The sequence below is a fragment of the Chiloscyllium plagiosum genome, chromosome 25 (genome assembly GCF_004010195.1).
Source record: "Chiloscyllium plagiosum isolate BGI_BamShark_2017 chromosome 25, ASM401019v2, whole genome shotgun sequence".
Taxonomy (NCBI): domain Eukaryota; kingdom Metazoa; phylum Chordata; class Chondrichthyes; order Orectolobiformes; family Hemiscylliidae; genus Chiloscyllium; species Chiloscyllium plagiosum.
The window spans coordinates 23,094,562-23,108,053 of NC_057734.1; the positions used below are offsets into that span (position 1 = coordinate 23,094,562).

Here is a 13,492-nt window from a genome sequence, read left to right on the forward strand (position 1 = left end):
ACCATCTTTCTTAAATAATGGTACCATGTTACCCAACCTCCAGCCTTCCGGCACCTCACCTGTGATTATCAACGATACAAATATCTCATCAAAGGGCCCAGCAATCACTTCCCTAGCTTCCCACGGAGTTCCAGGATATACCTAGGGGGTTTATCCACCTGCAAGCATTTCAAGACACCCAGCACTTCCTCCTCTGTAATATAGACATTTTTCAAGATGTCACCACCTATTTCCCTACAGTCTATATCTTCTATATCTTCTCTACAGTAAACACTGATGCAAAATACTCATTTAGTATCTTCCCATCTCCTGCAGCTCCACACAAAGGCTGCCTTGCTGATCTTTGAGGGGCCCTATTGTCTCCCTAGTTACACTTTTATTCTTAATGTATTTGTAAAATCCCTTTGGATTCTCCTTAATTCTATTTGCCAAAGCTATCTCATGTCCCCTTTTTACCCTCCTGATTTCCCTCTTAAGTATACTCCTATTGCCTTTATACTCTTCTAAGGATTCACTCGATCTATCCTGTCTATACCTGACTTATGCTTCCTTCTTTTTCTTAACCAAACCCTCCATTTCTTTAGTCATCCAGCATTCCCTACACCTACCAGCCTTTCCTTTCATCCTAACAGGAATATATTTTCTCTGGACTCTCGTTATCTCATTTCTGAAGGCGACCCATTTTCCAGCTGTCCCTTTACCTGCAAATATCTGCCCCTAGTGAGCTTTTGAAAGTTCTTGCTTAGTACTGTCAAAACTGGCCTTTCCCCAACTTAGAACTTCAACTTTTAGATCTGGTCTATCCTTTTCCATCACTATTTTAAATCTAATAGAATTATGACCGCTGGCCCCAAAGTGCTCCCCCACTGACACCTCAGTCACCTGCCCTGCCTTATTTCCCAAGAGTAGGTCAAGTTTTGCAACTTCTCTAGTAGATATATCCACATACTGACTCAGAAAATTTTGTTGTACAATCTTAACAAATTCCTCTCCATCTAGACCCTTAACATTATGACAATCCCAGTCAATGTTTGGAAAGTTAAAATCCCCTACCATAACCACCCTATTATTCTAACAAATAACTGAGGTCTCCTTACAAATTTGCTTCTCAATTTCCCGCTGACTATTAGGTGGTCTATAATACAATCCCGATAAGGTGATCATCCCTTTCTTATTTCTCAGTTCCACTCAAATAACTTCCCTGGATGTATTTCTGGGAATATCCTCCCTCAGCACAGCTGTAATGCTATCCCTTATCAAAAATACCACTCCCCCTCCTCTCTTGCCTCCCTTTCTATCCTTCCTCTCGCATTTGTATCTTGAAACATTAAGCTGCCAGTCCTGTCCATCCCTGAGCCATGTTTCCGTAATTGCTATGATATCCCAGTCCCATGTTCCTAACCATGCCCTGAGTTCATCTGCCTTCCCTGTTAGGCCCGTTGCACTGAAATAAATGCAGTTTTACTTATCAGTCCTATCTTGTTCTCTGTTTTGTTCGTGCCTGCCCTGACTGTTTGACTTGTTTCTTTTCTCTGACAGCCCAATTTCAGGTTTCCTCTTTTCCAATTCTAAATGTTAAATGATCACTTGAAGAATCTCATCCAAATGAGATCTGACTTTTCATTCTGCCTTCAGTTGTCTGTTAACTCTCAGTTTCACTTTCATCAAAGATTGTAAACCGTCCACTGTTATGGAGAAACTCGTAGCATCATCAAAGCTATCCTCAAATTTTGTCCAATAGATGTCAGCACAATGCAGCTGCTCTGTGTCTACAACTATCATAGAATAGAATCACTACAATGTAGAAAGAGGCCATTCAGCCCATCAAATCCACACCAACCCTCTGAAGAGCATCCTGCCCAGATCCACATCCTATCCCTGTAACTCCAATTTTACCATGGCCAACCTGCCTAAGCCTGCACATCCCTCGACATTACAAACAATTTACCATGGCCAATCCATTTAACATGCACATCTTTGGCCTGTAGGAGGAGACCAGAGCACCTAGAGGAAACCCAAATACAGGGAGAACATGCAAACTCCACATAGACAGTCACCCAAATTTGGAATCAACCTGAATCCCTGGCATTGTGAGGTAATAATGTTAACTACAGAGCCATTGTGCCATGCCATGTCATGTATCTATGAATTCAAGATGCCTCCAAGAGAATCCAGTTGTTATGATCCCAGCTAATATTACTACTAGATAGATACTTGGTAGATAGATCAGATTTTACTTTTTTTCTGGTTTTAATGAAAGATGGCTTCTCACTGATTCACTGAATGCTGCAGGTTTGTTTTAGCAGAACTGAGGTGTGTAACACAAAAGAATGAAGATAAAATAGAATACACCAAATTATTTACATCTGGTACACATTTAAAGATTTTGAAACATGCAGAAAACTACAATCCCATTATTTCCAGCAGCACCCTTTTACAGGACTCAAGATTTAGAGAGGTTTCCCTTCGCTATGTACAGAGGGTTTGACTCAGCTGTAGCTTCAACTCCCAGTTTGGAGAATTTGATTCCTTCTTCCATGAGCATATGTTTTCTCAGCTTCAAATAAGCCCTTTAGAGTCTTAACCAAACTCTTCTGAAAATTTAAAAGGTAACTTCCAACACCGAGGTGACCTGTTTCTCAACTATTTCAGTTCTTTAGGAGCAAATGTTTTCTACATCCAGATGCAGTCAAGTCTGCCAAAACTGCAAACTGAGATGCCAAGTCTTTTTTCCAACCTATGAGTCTTCCCCTAATTAAAAGAAAAATAAGTCACATCAAATAGATCATTCCTTGAATGCTTTAAAACTAAGTCAAGCAGTATTCAAGATACTTCCTTTATCAGATAGATCAATAAAGGCAGTAATGTTGTCTACTAAAATGTTGTGGCAGAGGAATTGCATTTACTTCATTCTATGTCAGACATTGGTAGAATAGGATTTTTAAAAACTGGCTAAGGAACTATTAAACATTGTTGCTCAGAGAGATTTTAGTATCCTTCTTTCAGAAACACCGAAATTTAATATAAATATAGAGCAAGCAATTGGGAAGGCAAATGATAAAAATTATGAAGCTTTGCAGCAATTGTAGAGGGCTTTGGTGAGATTGAATCCAGAGTACTGTGTACAGTTTTGGTCTCTGTACCTAAGGAAGGATATACTTAGAAGGAGTGCAACCAAGATTGATTCTCGTGATAAGAGGATTTTCCTATGAGGAAAAGTTGCCTGGAGTTTAGAAGAATGAGAGATGATGTCATTGAAATTGAAAAGATTCTGCCAGGGCTTGGCTGAGTGAATGGTGCGAGGCTGTTCTGTCTTGGAGAGTCTAGATCTATAATTTATAGTCTGAGAATAGGGGGCTGACCATTTTGCATTGAGATGGGGAGAAATTCATAGTGTTGTAGTCTCACTCTTGCTCTTAATTGTAATATTTTTATAATAAATAATTGGCCACAAAGAACTTAAAAATTATTAAAAGGAGACGTGATGTGGACATTTGTTTTTGGTATTGCACTTACCATAACTGTAAGGCATGAAAGCCACCCTTTGAAGGGAAACAATCAATAATACAGCCTACAAAGAAGTTTCTGATTGCTTGGATTATGATTGGCTTGGAGATGCAGCACTAACTGTTCATAGACTTGGTTGACTGATTAATTCAAAACTAGACAAGTCAACTATGATTGGTCAGAGTATTGTCATGAGGATGCAGCAGGATTAGTTGTCTCCAGAACTCTTTCTCATTGAAAACGTGCAATGTATTGTCATATTCCTATTGTTTACAAAGAACAGGGCTTGTGCATGAATAAAGTAGCTTTAGCAACCACAAATTCATCACACAGTGAGCTGGACCAATAATTTTAAATTGGTTTCCAAACTAACTATTAGCATGGTTAGGATTACAGTATTTAGTGAATGTTGTCCATTAGCAGCATCACGTCATTGTTGGATATAATGTCTATGTTCTGAGGTTTGTGAGCATGTTTTGATTGAGCAGAGTTGCTGCATGTTGTAAACAGTACAAGGAACATGTTGTTTGATATGGTCTGCCAGTTAATAGAGTATATATGGCTTACACACCTGGCATCACATTGGCACTGAAACTCAGATAGCATATTAGTGCTTTGTCTGGTAGGTAGCGTGTATTTTTGACTTGCCCGTAACATACTGTTAATGGATAAAAACACGTGTGTTTACTGCAAAGTAGCATGTGTGACTGGCTTCACCTGTTGCTCACATTCTTTGAGACACCTTCCCCTTCCAACGTAAAGTGGGGTCGACTAGCCACCTTTCAGGGCTAAATGAGAGTTTCAAGTTGCTCTCCACCCAGTTCACACAGCTGAACAGCCACGCTGCAGGGCTAGTTACAGAATTGTGTGCTGGATATATTTAGTGACCACTAAGTGACTAGTTTGGAGTTATTGATCGAATTTGCCCTCATGTCTCTCTGTAATCATGCATGGATTGCCCTCGGCGCAAAGAAATGACATCCCTTTACAGCTATCATGTATGATTGATGAAATCTTGATGTCTAGATTCAGTGATTAAATACAGATTCCTTTTGAAATGTTACTGCTCCGTGGCCAGGTGGTGGCAAGCTGAATTGATGCATTAAGACAATACGAAACATTCACACAGGGCAGACAATGCCCGCAACAGCTGGGCCTTGGGGATTTGTGATTTAAATTTGCTTCACTGTATTTCTAAAAGTTCCCTGGATAGATGCCGGATGTGAAAGAAAAAACGTTTAGCATGTTCCAGGAATGGCAAACAAGCGCCAAATGTTAACGCGCGGCAGAACTGCATTTTAATCTGGGAAACTCTCTGCTGGTGGTCTGTGTGATTGGAGTTTAAGGAATTCAGGAGAGTGAATGGCGCCTTCCCACTAGTGAAGGAAGAAAGCTCCATTGATTGACGTTAGTTGTGCCTGTCAGTGAGGAGGGAGGGAAGGGGGAGTGGGGGCTCCTGGGGGAGGTCTCAGCTCACGGGCCAACAAACAGATCTGGTGACATGTTGTACCAGTTTACATTGAACTCCGGATCGAATTCTTCAAGGGCATTGTATCGGATTTGCCCGAGTTGGAGGAGCGATTGAAAGTCACAATGTGCAGGAGGAGGGCAGCTGGCCGGTAAAGGGACAGGTGAGGTCTGGAGAGAATTCAGCCTGGATAGCAGGCAGGACTGGGAGAGCACAGAGGCACTGCCAGCCTTACCAGGGGGCACACTGGGAGCTGCGGCAGCCCCACTGACAAAGCAAGGTAAACCTTAAGTTTGTTTCAACATCAGGCAGTCGCTGTGTGCGGGCCGCCTTCACCGCTGTCTCAGCACACAGCACCTTCATCACTTATTTAGGGCATTTCAGTACAAATGTCTACGCTGAAGTTACGCCTCGATGCCCCTTGCAGTCTCGGCGTATTTGTTATGTCACTCTATAACAGTACATGTGTTCATCGCTCGATACAAAACACGGGCTTTGTCACTTCAAATGGTCACATTGAAAGGAACTCAATATGGAATGTATTTACAGCGTAGAAGGTCTCGGTATCGCTTCGGAGCAGCTTTCCAAATGTAACGTTGGAACATTATAACCTGGACACTGCTCTATTTCTCTATTTCCGAGAGCCAGCCCTGACCAGAGCCAGAGAGCAAGCTGCTCAGTTCTGGTCACTGCGCCTTACCGGGAAGAAATGTTGGAGGTCAAAGCGCTCACAAGGAACAAGGTTCACCCTCCACACACACGCGGAGAGGGCTGGCTCGAACCCGCAGTTAAACTGTAACGGGCATCTTTTGAAGAGATGGGTCTTCATAGAGCCACAAAGATAATAAGTTGAATAATCTGAACTCAATAGTGCCAGCCATTGAGACAACTAAAGGGAGAACAGGGGAATCATATTTAAATTGGCCAAATTACCTTTTGTGACGGAGATGACTACAGGACCCTTCAGCCCGAGTCAGCAGGTAGGGGCTGTCAGGGAAGAGCACGGTGAGATCCTTGATTTGCAAATTGAGGCGCACACAGTGAGAGGGGGGAGAGAGAGTGAGGTAGGAAGAAACACTTCCCTTTACTTGAGATGTCAGTTATGGGAGAGGGGGTGGACTTAAGGCAGAGGGTTTCGATGGGATTTAATGAAAAACGGTTGTTTTTTTTCTCCCCGAGAGGGTGGTGGGTATCTCACTGTCTGAAAGAGCCCCCCCCCCCCCCCCCCCTCCCCACTGCTTTGGAGCATTTCGACGAAAGCGTCATAACGAACAAGGCTCCAGAGCTGGGAAATGGGACTGGAGCAGATAGACACTTAATGAGGGGCCGAATGGACTCTGATGGGGAGGATCAGCTAAAGAGAAAAAGGGGGGAATGTTTGAATCGCTGTTGGGATTCCGCCCAGATTTGGGAGGCTGATTGTTTTGCCCTGAGGGTTTTTCTCTGTGAAAAGGCCGTGTGCGACATTGGAAAGTCCCTAACCATGTCTCCCGCCTGTCACTGGGGTGGACTCTCACTCTGAATACTGACACACTGCTGCAGTCTCCGGTCTAACCGTTCCAAGGGTGGGGGGGGTTGGTTTGGGAAGGGGTGCTAATGGTGAGGGTGGGGCCGCCTCATTTTAATGGGACCGCACATTGAAGGTGGGTTCCCATGACTCGGCTTTCCTCATCGCAGCCCGCAGCCCTCGTCAGTCCCAAACAAACACAGGGGCAGAGAGATGTTCAGTCCCTGGGATCCGCTGCTTTACATACAGTATGGACGTATAGTGTGAATCCGTGTGATCACAAGTTACCAGTGAATACTGCAAGTTGGAATCGGGCTGAACAGGCCAGTCAACCGGTGTGGAGAGAACGGGGAAACGGTCTTTCGGCCCATTGTATCCGTGCTGCCCATCCGGCACCCGTGTATTCTCGTCCCAGCGTCCAGCCTTAATGTGCTATGTCCTTTCAAGTGCTCACCTAAATAAATGTCTTGAAGTTCCTGTCTCTTACCATCATTTTTCCCCCTCAATCCCCCAAACCTCCAGTTCCAAACTATATTTCCTGGTAACTGACCCCTCTACTCTCCACATCTACAGCACTGCCCCCCCTCCCCCGCCCCCATGCCTTTGATGGTGTACATCTCATTCCGGTCTCCCCTCCTCTCTCTGTGCTCCAAGGAAGACAGCCCCAACCCCTCTCGTCTCTCTTCAGCAACCTGGTCAATCTCCGCATCCTTTAGGGAGTCCATCCTCAGTCGGAATCGCTAGAAATCCCCATCTCAGGGCCCAGGGTGAGATCCCAGCACTCTGCTCATTTTATTTATTCTCAATACACATCCCATCATCTGCGCGGCTGTCTCCCCAGTTCTCGGAGTTTGGGGTAAGGCTCCTCCCTATATCCTTCAGAAGATTTGGTTTGGGGAGTGATATTCACACAGTGTGTGTGTGTGGGTGGGGGGGGGGGGGGGGCATATGGAGGGGGTGGGTGAAGGTCCTTTGGTGAGTTTTCAGCCAGACTGCGGGACTCCCCCTGCTCAGCTCACGGTCCACACCCTCAATCTCAGCCGGTATAGATCAGAGCGGTGTCCTTACCGGAGAACCGTGGGCAGGAATAACACCAACTGGACAGCAACCGGTACTGCTCCCACCAAGATTCAGAAACTGTCCTGTCTAGTCCCACAGCCTTCCACTTCAACACCAAGCTCCCAATCTCCCTCCGCTCTGATTTTCAAAAGACAGTTCATACTAGAGCCAGGAAAGATAGAATGAAGAATTAATAATCTGGCATATATTGTCTGGTTTCCTAACATTGAACATGTCTCTTCTGTAATGTGGGTGCGCTGCTCCAGTTCGTGTGGTTTGTCCAGCAGGACCTTGTCTGTGTCAGGGACAATGGAAGGAGGGTGGGTCAGGGGTTTTGGAGAGAGGTGTGCAGTCACTCAGTGTCAGCTCAGGGGCACTGGGATCTGGGCCTTTCTGACGTGTTGCTGCCTTGTTTACGTCCCCTGGTGACTCCAGTCTGCTGCCCCCCCCCCCCCCCTCGGAATGGGGAACTTGTCGATAGCACGGCCCTGCACTTCACCCTCGTGTTCTGCTCTCTGTTCTCCATGGCCAGGGCACGTTTGGACAGCACAGCCCGGGCGCCGGCGGAAGGACATGCCTCCCAGTCCTCGCTTCTTCAAGCTGTGATCGCCCCATTCATGGTAAGACAGTCTCTTCAGGCACCTCACCGCCCCGCTTCAAATGGCCACCTTTCAGTAATTGTTTACCCCACCTCAACTTCCATTCGGAAAAAAAACCCACCTGTCCTTAAAAATAAAACACACAAAATATTCTGGGAAATGAATATGACGAGTGGGGTTGATTACAATACGAAATAGTAAAGGTGTGGGGCAGGGGAGGCCTGAAACCTTCACACAGCAACAATTTGTCACCGATTAAGGGAAATAGGGAATGCTTAAAACATGCCTCTCAGTGAGCGGATTGAATTTCACTTTTTAAGTGAACTGACTATTTTGGAGATGCCTGACATCAAGCATAGAGCACTGGACCCGCGGACAGCAGATAGGGTAACTGCTGGTTGAACACATTAAGGACTTGCCGTGGTTTAACCAGGATGGTCTATACCACTGTCCTCCTCATGGGTCTACAGCTTTAGAATCCCAACAATGTGGGAACAGGCCCTTCGGCTCAACAAGTCCACACCGACCCTCCGAAGAGTAACCCACCCAGACCCATTTCCCCTACCCTATTACTCTACATTGACCCCTAACTAACTCACCTCTCCCTCACATCCCTGATTGCACAGTCACCCAAGAATGGAATCGAAACCAGGTCCCTGACGCTGCTAAGCACCGAACCACCCCTTTCTTCTCCGTATCTGTGAATTAAAAGGCCACAATATATAAAACTATAGGAGCAGAATTAGCCCAGAGTTTGCTACACCATTTGATCATGGCTGACATGTTTCCTAACCCCTTTGACCTGCCTTCTCCTAACCCTTGATCCCCTTACTAATCGAGAACTTATCCATCCCCGTCTCAAATGCACTCAATGCCTTGGCCTCCACAGCCCTCTTCAGCGATGAGTTCCACACATTCACCACCCACTGGCTGAAGAACTTCCTCATGGTACCTCGCCCCCAACAATGTTTTGTAATTATCATTATCTTGTTCTACGAGGTATTTGATCCTGTTACGCGTTTCACACTGTTACCGCCTACACACCCCAACGGAAGGGGTCGATTAGATCCAATGAGCATCATCAGCACCGACCCTTCCCTCTGACTCTCCCACAAGGGCTTGTTGAATAGTCATTAGCACCCCCACCCCCTGTTCCTCATGGAGACAGGCACTGAGACCAGCGGGGACACCCTGTGCTGTCATCAGGCACCAACCGGGGATGGGAGTGGTTTTCTGTCGGGGTTCCAGATTGGCGGAGCCCTAAAGCTACCCTTTGGGTACAGTACTGACATTCAGAACACTCCCCAGGCAAAAGCACAGTCCTCCCAGTTTGGTGGGAACTAACCTCAAATCCTACAGTTTAAAGAATTGAGGGGAGAAAAAAACTTTCAAAGAGAGCAAAGTGACTCTAAAACAAAGTGTAGGGCATGTGGCGGCACGGTGGTTAGCACGCTGCCTCACAGCACTAGGTTCGATTCCAGCCTTGGGTGACTGTGTGGAGCTTGCACATTCTCCCCGTGTCTGTGTGGGTTTCCTCCCACAGTCACAAAGATGTGCAGGTTAGGTGAATTGGCCATGCTAAATTGTCCATAGTGTTAGTCAGAGGGCAATGGGTCTGGGTGGGTTCCTCTTCGGAAGGGTTGGTGTGGACTGGTTGGGCCGAAGGGCCTGTTTCCACATTGTAGGGAATCTAATCTTTAAAAAAAGTGTATTATTGCTGCGTTTAATTTTGCGATTATTATTAAAATAAATCAAAAAGCACCAGTTTAAATACTTCTTTTCCATTCAGTGTTTTGTCTGTATAGCTGCCACAGGAGTTGGCGGGTTTTTTTTGGACACGGGCTGGTGTTGTGAGGTTCATTTTCCCAGAGGTTCTGCTTTCCCAGATGTTTTAGTTTGAGACTCCGTGTCACCAACACCAAAAAATGACATCGGCTGAAGAAACAAGAGCAAGATTTGGGGTTCTCTTCTGTAAGGAAAAGCAGATACTGCGGGGCGGGGAGTTAACCCTTGGATTAACATTTTAAAGCCATTGTTGGAACAGACTCCTTCCTCCGGGGTCAGGGCAGCAATTCGTGGAGAGCGAGAGCACGCTGCAGGACCTTACCCCATCTGAGTTTGTTTTATCAGATTTCGAGAGATCCCACATCATTTTGTTGTTGGGTGAAAAAGGGGAAGCCCAAGTTTGAGGGGGCGAGGGGGGTAACGGGGTTTGTTTTTAATGAAGGGAACCTTGAGTCAGACAGGGAAGTCTCCTTCAGTGAGTGTCCCGAGGGACAGAGGGCGCAGCTCCTGGGATGACCGGCTCTCGGGAACGAGTGGAGAGCCGATCCAGTTGGCGGGCCAGCTGCCTCGCCTGACACCCAGAGCAGGGGACAAGGAGCGGGTAGCACAGACAGGGCAGGCTGCTGCTGCTGCTGCTGGGGGAGGCCCCGGTGCTGTGTGCTCACCTCCTGGCGCTGGCTTTGGGGAGAACCTACCCCCCCCACCCCCCTTTCCCCCGGATCGATTCTGCAGGGAGATGGGACACAGGCGACTGAAGGTGCGAGGCGCAGACGCGTCCATCTCGCTGCGCGGGTTCAGCTGCATGGCTTCCAAGACCCTAACCTCCGGGCTGTCCTCTTTCCAGCAAACAGGCAAGGGTCTACTGCAGGTCATGCTGAAGCAGGGGAAGCAATGGAAGTCGATGTGCAAGGGGCTCGTCCTGGGGACTCTGCTCACCACCTGCATGATCCTACTGTACTCATACGCGGCACCTCCTCACCAGCTCAGCCTGCAGGAGTAAGTCTCTTTCACTTCACTTTGCACTTTAAAATGCTATGAACAGTGCGTCAGCTTTGTTTTGAATTGGTGAGACTGAACGTTTCTGAGAGGCAGTCCATTCCCTCTGAAAGAAAAAAAACCTTGCACTTTACTCATTTTTTCTCAACACGATGAATGAGTGGCAGTGTATCCCTCTGTCCAGGGGCTCATTTGGAGGTTCTCATTAGATTACTTATAGTGTGGAAACAGGCCCTTCGGCCCAACAAGTCCACACTGACCCTCCGAAGATTAACCCACCCAGACCCATTTCCCTCTGACTAATGCACCTAACGGGCAATTTAGCATGGCCAATTCAACTAACCTGCACATTTTTGGACTGTGGGAGGAAACCCACACAATGTGCGAACTCCATACAGTTTATTGTCTGAGGCGGGAATTGAACTCGAATCATTGGTGCTGTGAGGCAGCGGTGCTAACCACTGTGCTACCGTGACGTTCTCTTCATCTCGAAGATGATCAAGAGAACGCTCTTCCGCCGGGTAGGTTTGTGTCGTTCAAGGGGTGTTCCTGCGTTTTCAACTTGTGAGCTCAGTGAAAATTCCAACATTAATCAACTCCAATCAGAAAATTCCAATTCTGATTACCGCGATACACAATTCCTAGTTCAAAAACACAGCTCCGAAAATGGGCAAATGTAATAAGGTCGGCAGAAGTGGCTGGAGATTAGAGTGGTGCTGGAAAAGCACAGCAGGTCAGGCAGCATCCGAGGAGCAGGAGATAAAAGCTCTTCATCAAGCTCCTCGGGTGCTGCCTGACTTGCTGTGTTTTTCCAGCACCACTCTAATCTTTAAATATAATGCGGTGCTGAGTCCCAAGAACGAGATGCCATTTGTACAGCTTAGAACAAAAAAAACCAGACACTTTCACAGAAGTGTTATGGAACAAAATTTATTACGGACTCACGAGATGATGAAAACAAGAAATGCTGGAACACAGCAGGGTTGCTAGCATCTATGGAGATGGACACAGTTAGGTCTTTGTTGATCTGTTGCACCGTTAGTATGTGGGAGCTGGTGGAGACTGGTGTGATCACCAGGAACATATTTTCAAAAAGTGTAGTTTGCTGGAGGAACTTGGGCTGAGAGCTGATGAGTTGGGGACCCCGTGACACGTCAGGCTGGAGGAGAGGGAACTGAACATTGTGTTTCAGGAAACAATCACACCCCTTGGATTGATTTTTGAAAACCACATTTGGTCGCTGGTCAGGGACAGGAAGGTGTGATTGAGACTGAGGCAGGTATCGAGGCACAGAATTTAGCTTTGGAGAGCCACAGTCCTTGTCTAATAGACAGAAGGTTCTTGCTCTTAGTGTGGACTAGGACATCACAGCACCTTGGTCCAAAGTGCAGTTCTATCAAGGGGGTGGAGGGGGGGGGTGGAAGAGAAATGTGGTAGTGATAGGGGACAGTATAGTAAGATATTGCTTTCGGCAACAAAGTTGGAAAGCTCCAAAGGCTGTGTTGCCCACCTAGTGCCAAGGTCAGGGACATCTCTTCTGGGCTGGAGTGAAACTTGCAGTGGGAGGGGAAGGATATCGTTGACATGGTCCATGTAGGTACCAAAAACACAGGTAGGACTAGGAAAGAGATTCTGCTGAGGGATTACAAGCAGCTTGATGTTCAACTAAAAAAGTAGAACCACAAAGGCTTTAATCTCAGGATCATTCCCTGAGTCGTGTGCAAATTAGTATAGAGTAAATAGGAATAAAGAGGTAAATGCATGCCACCAAAATTGGTGTGGGTGAAATGGGTTCCATTCATGGGGGCACTGGTACCAGTACAGGGGAAAGAGAAAGCTGTTCAACTGGGAAGGGCTTCATTTGAGTCAAAACGTGTGGCGCTGGAAAAGCTCAGCCGGTCAGGCAGCATCGGAGAAGCAGGAGAGTCGACATTTCGACCATAAGCCCTTCATCAGGAAATGTCCTGATGAAGAGCTAATACCCAAAACATTGACTCTCCTGCTCCTCCAATGCTGCATGACAGGCTGTGCTTTTCCAGCGCCACACGTTTTGACTCTGATCTCCAGCATCTGCAGTCCTCACTTTCTCTGGGCTTCACTTGAACCAGGCTGGGAACCAGAGTCTTGGCAAATTGTATAACTAGAGCTTTGAACTAAGTAGTGGAGGGGGAGGGCTCAATTGAAGCAAGGTATTTTAAAAATCAAAAAGAAACGAGAGCAGGGATGCAGAGTAGTGAAAATGTGAATGATAATTGAAGTATGACAGGGAAGGGCTAGAAAATATGTGCAAACAAGTGCAGCAGAAATTAAAACTAGAAAAACTAATAATGATAAAATGTTGAAGGCTTTTTGTCTGATTGTGCAAAGTATTTGTAAAATGGATAAAGGAGTTGACAACACAGGGAGAAAGAGCCGGAAATGTGTTGCTGGAAAAGCGCAGCAGGTCAGGCAGCATCCAGGGAACAGGAGAATCGACGTTTCGGGCATAAGCCCTTCTTCAGGAATGAGGAAAGTTTGTCCAGCAGTCCACACACATCATCTATTGCATCCTCTGCACCCGATGTGGCCTCC

The 13,492-nt window shown here is 46.4% G+C and overlaps 1 protein-coding gene across 3 annotated transcripts in view; it reads left to right on the top strand.

The window, feature by feature from the left end:
* The first annotated feature begins 4,998 nt into the window (after nt 1–4,998).
* Nucleotides 4,999–13,492, top strand: part of gal3st1a (galactose-3-O-sulfotransferase 1a) — a 22,167-nt gene continuing 13,673 nt past the window's right edge. The window contains exons 1-3 of one of the 3 annotated variants that reach the window (XM_043715656.1): nt 4,999–5,255; nt 8,074–8,161; nt 10,770–10,921. In XM_043715656.1, the coding sequence (XP_043571591.1) occupies nt 8,159–8,161; nt 10,770–10,921 (155 nt within the window). In that variant the 5' untranslated portion in view covers nt 4,999–5,255; nt 8,074–8,158. Of the gene's footprint in view, nt 5,256–5,448; nt 5,956–8,073; nt 8,162–10,769; nt 10,922–13,492 lie in introns of those variants that run through there. The other 2 variants (XM_043715657.1, XM_043715658.1) reach the window with 2 other exon arrangements.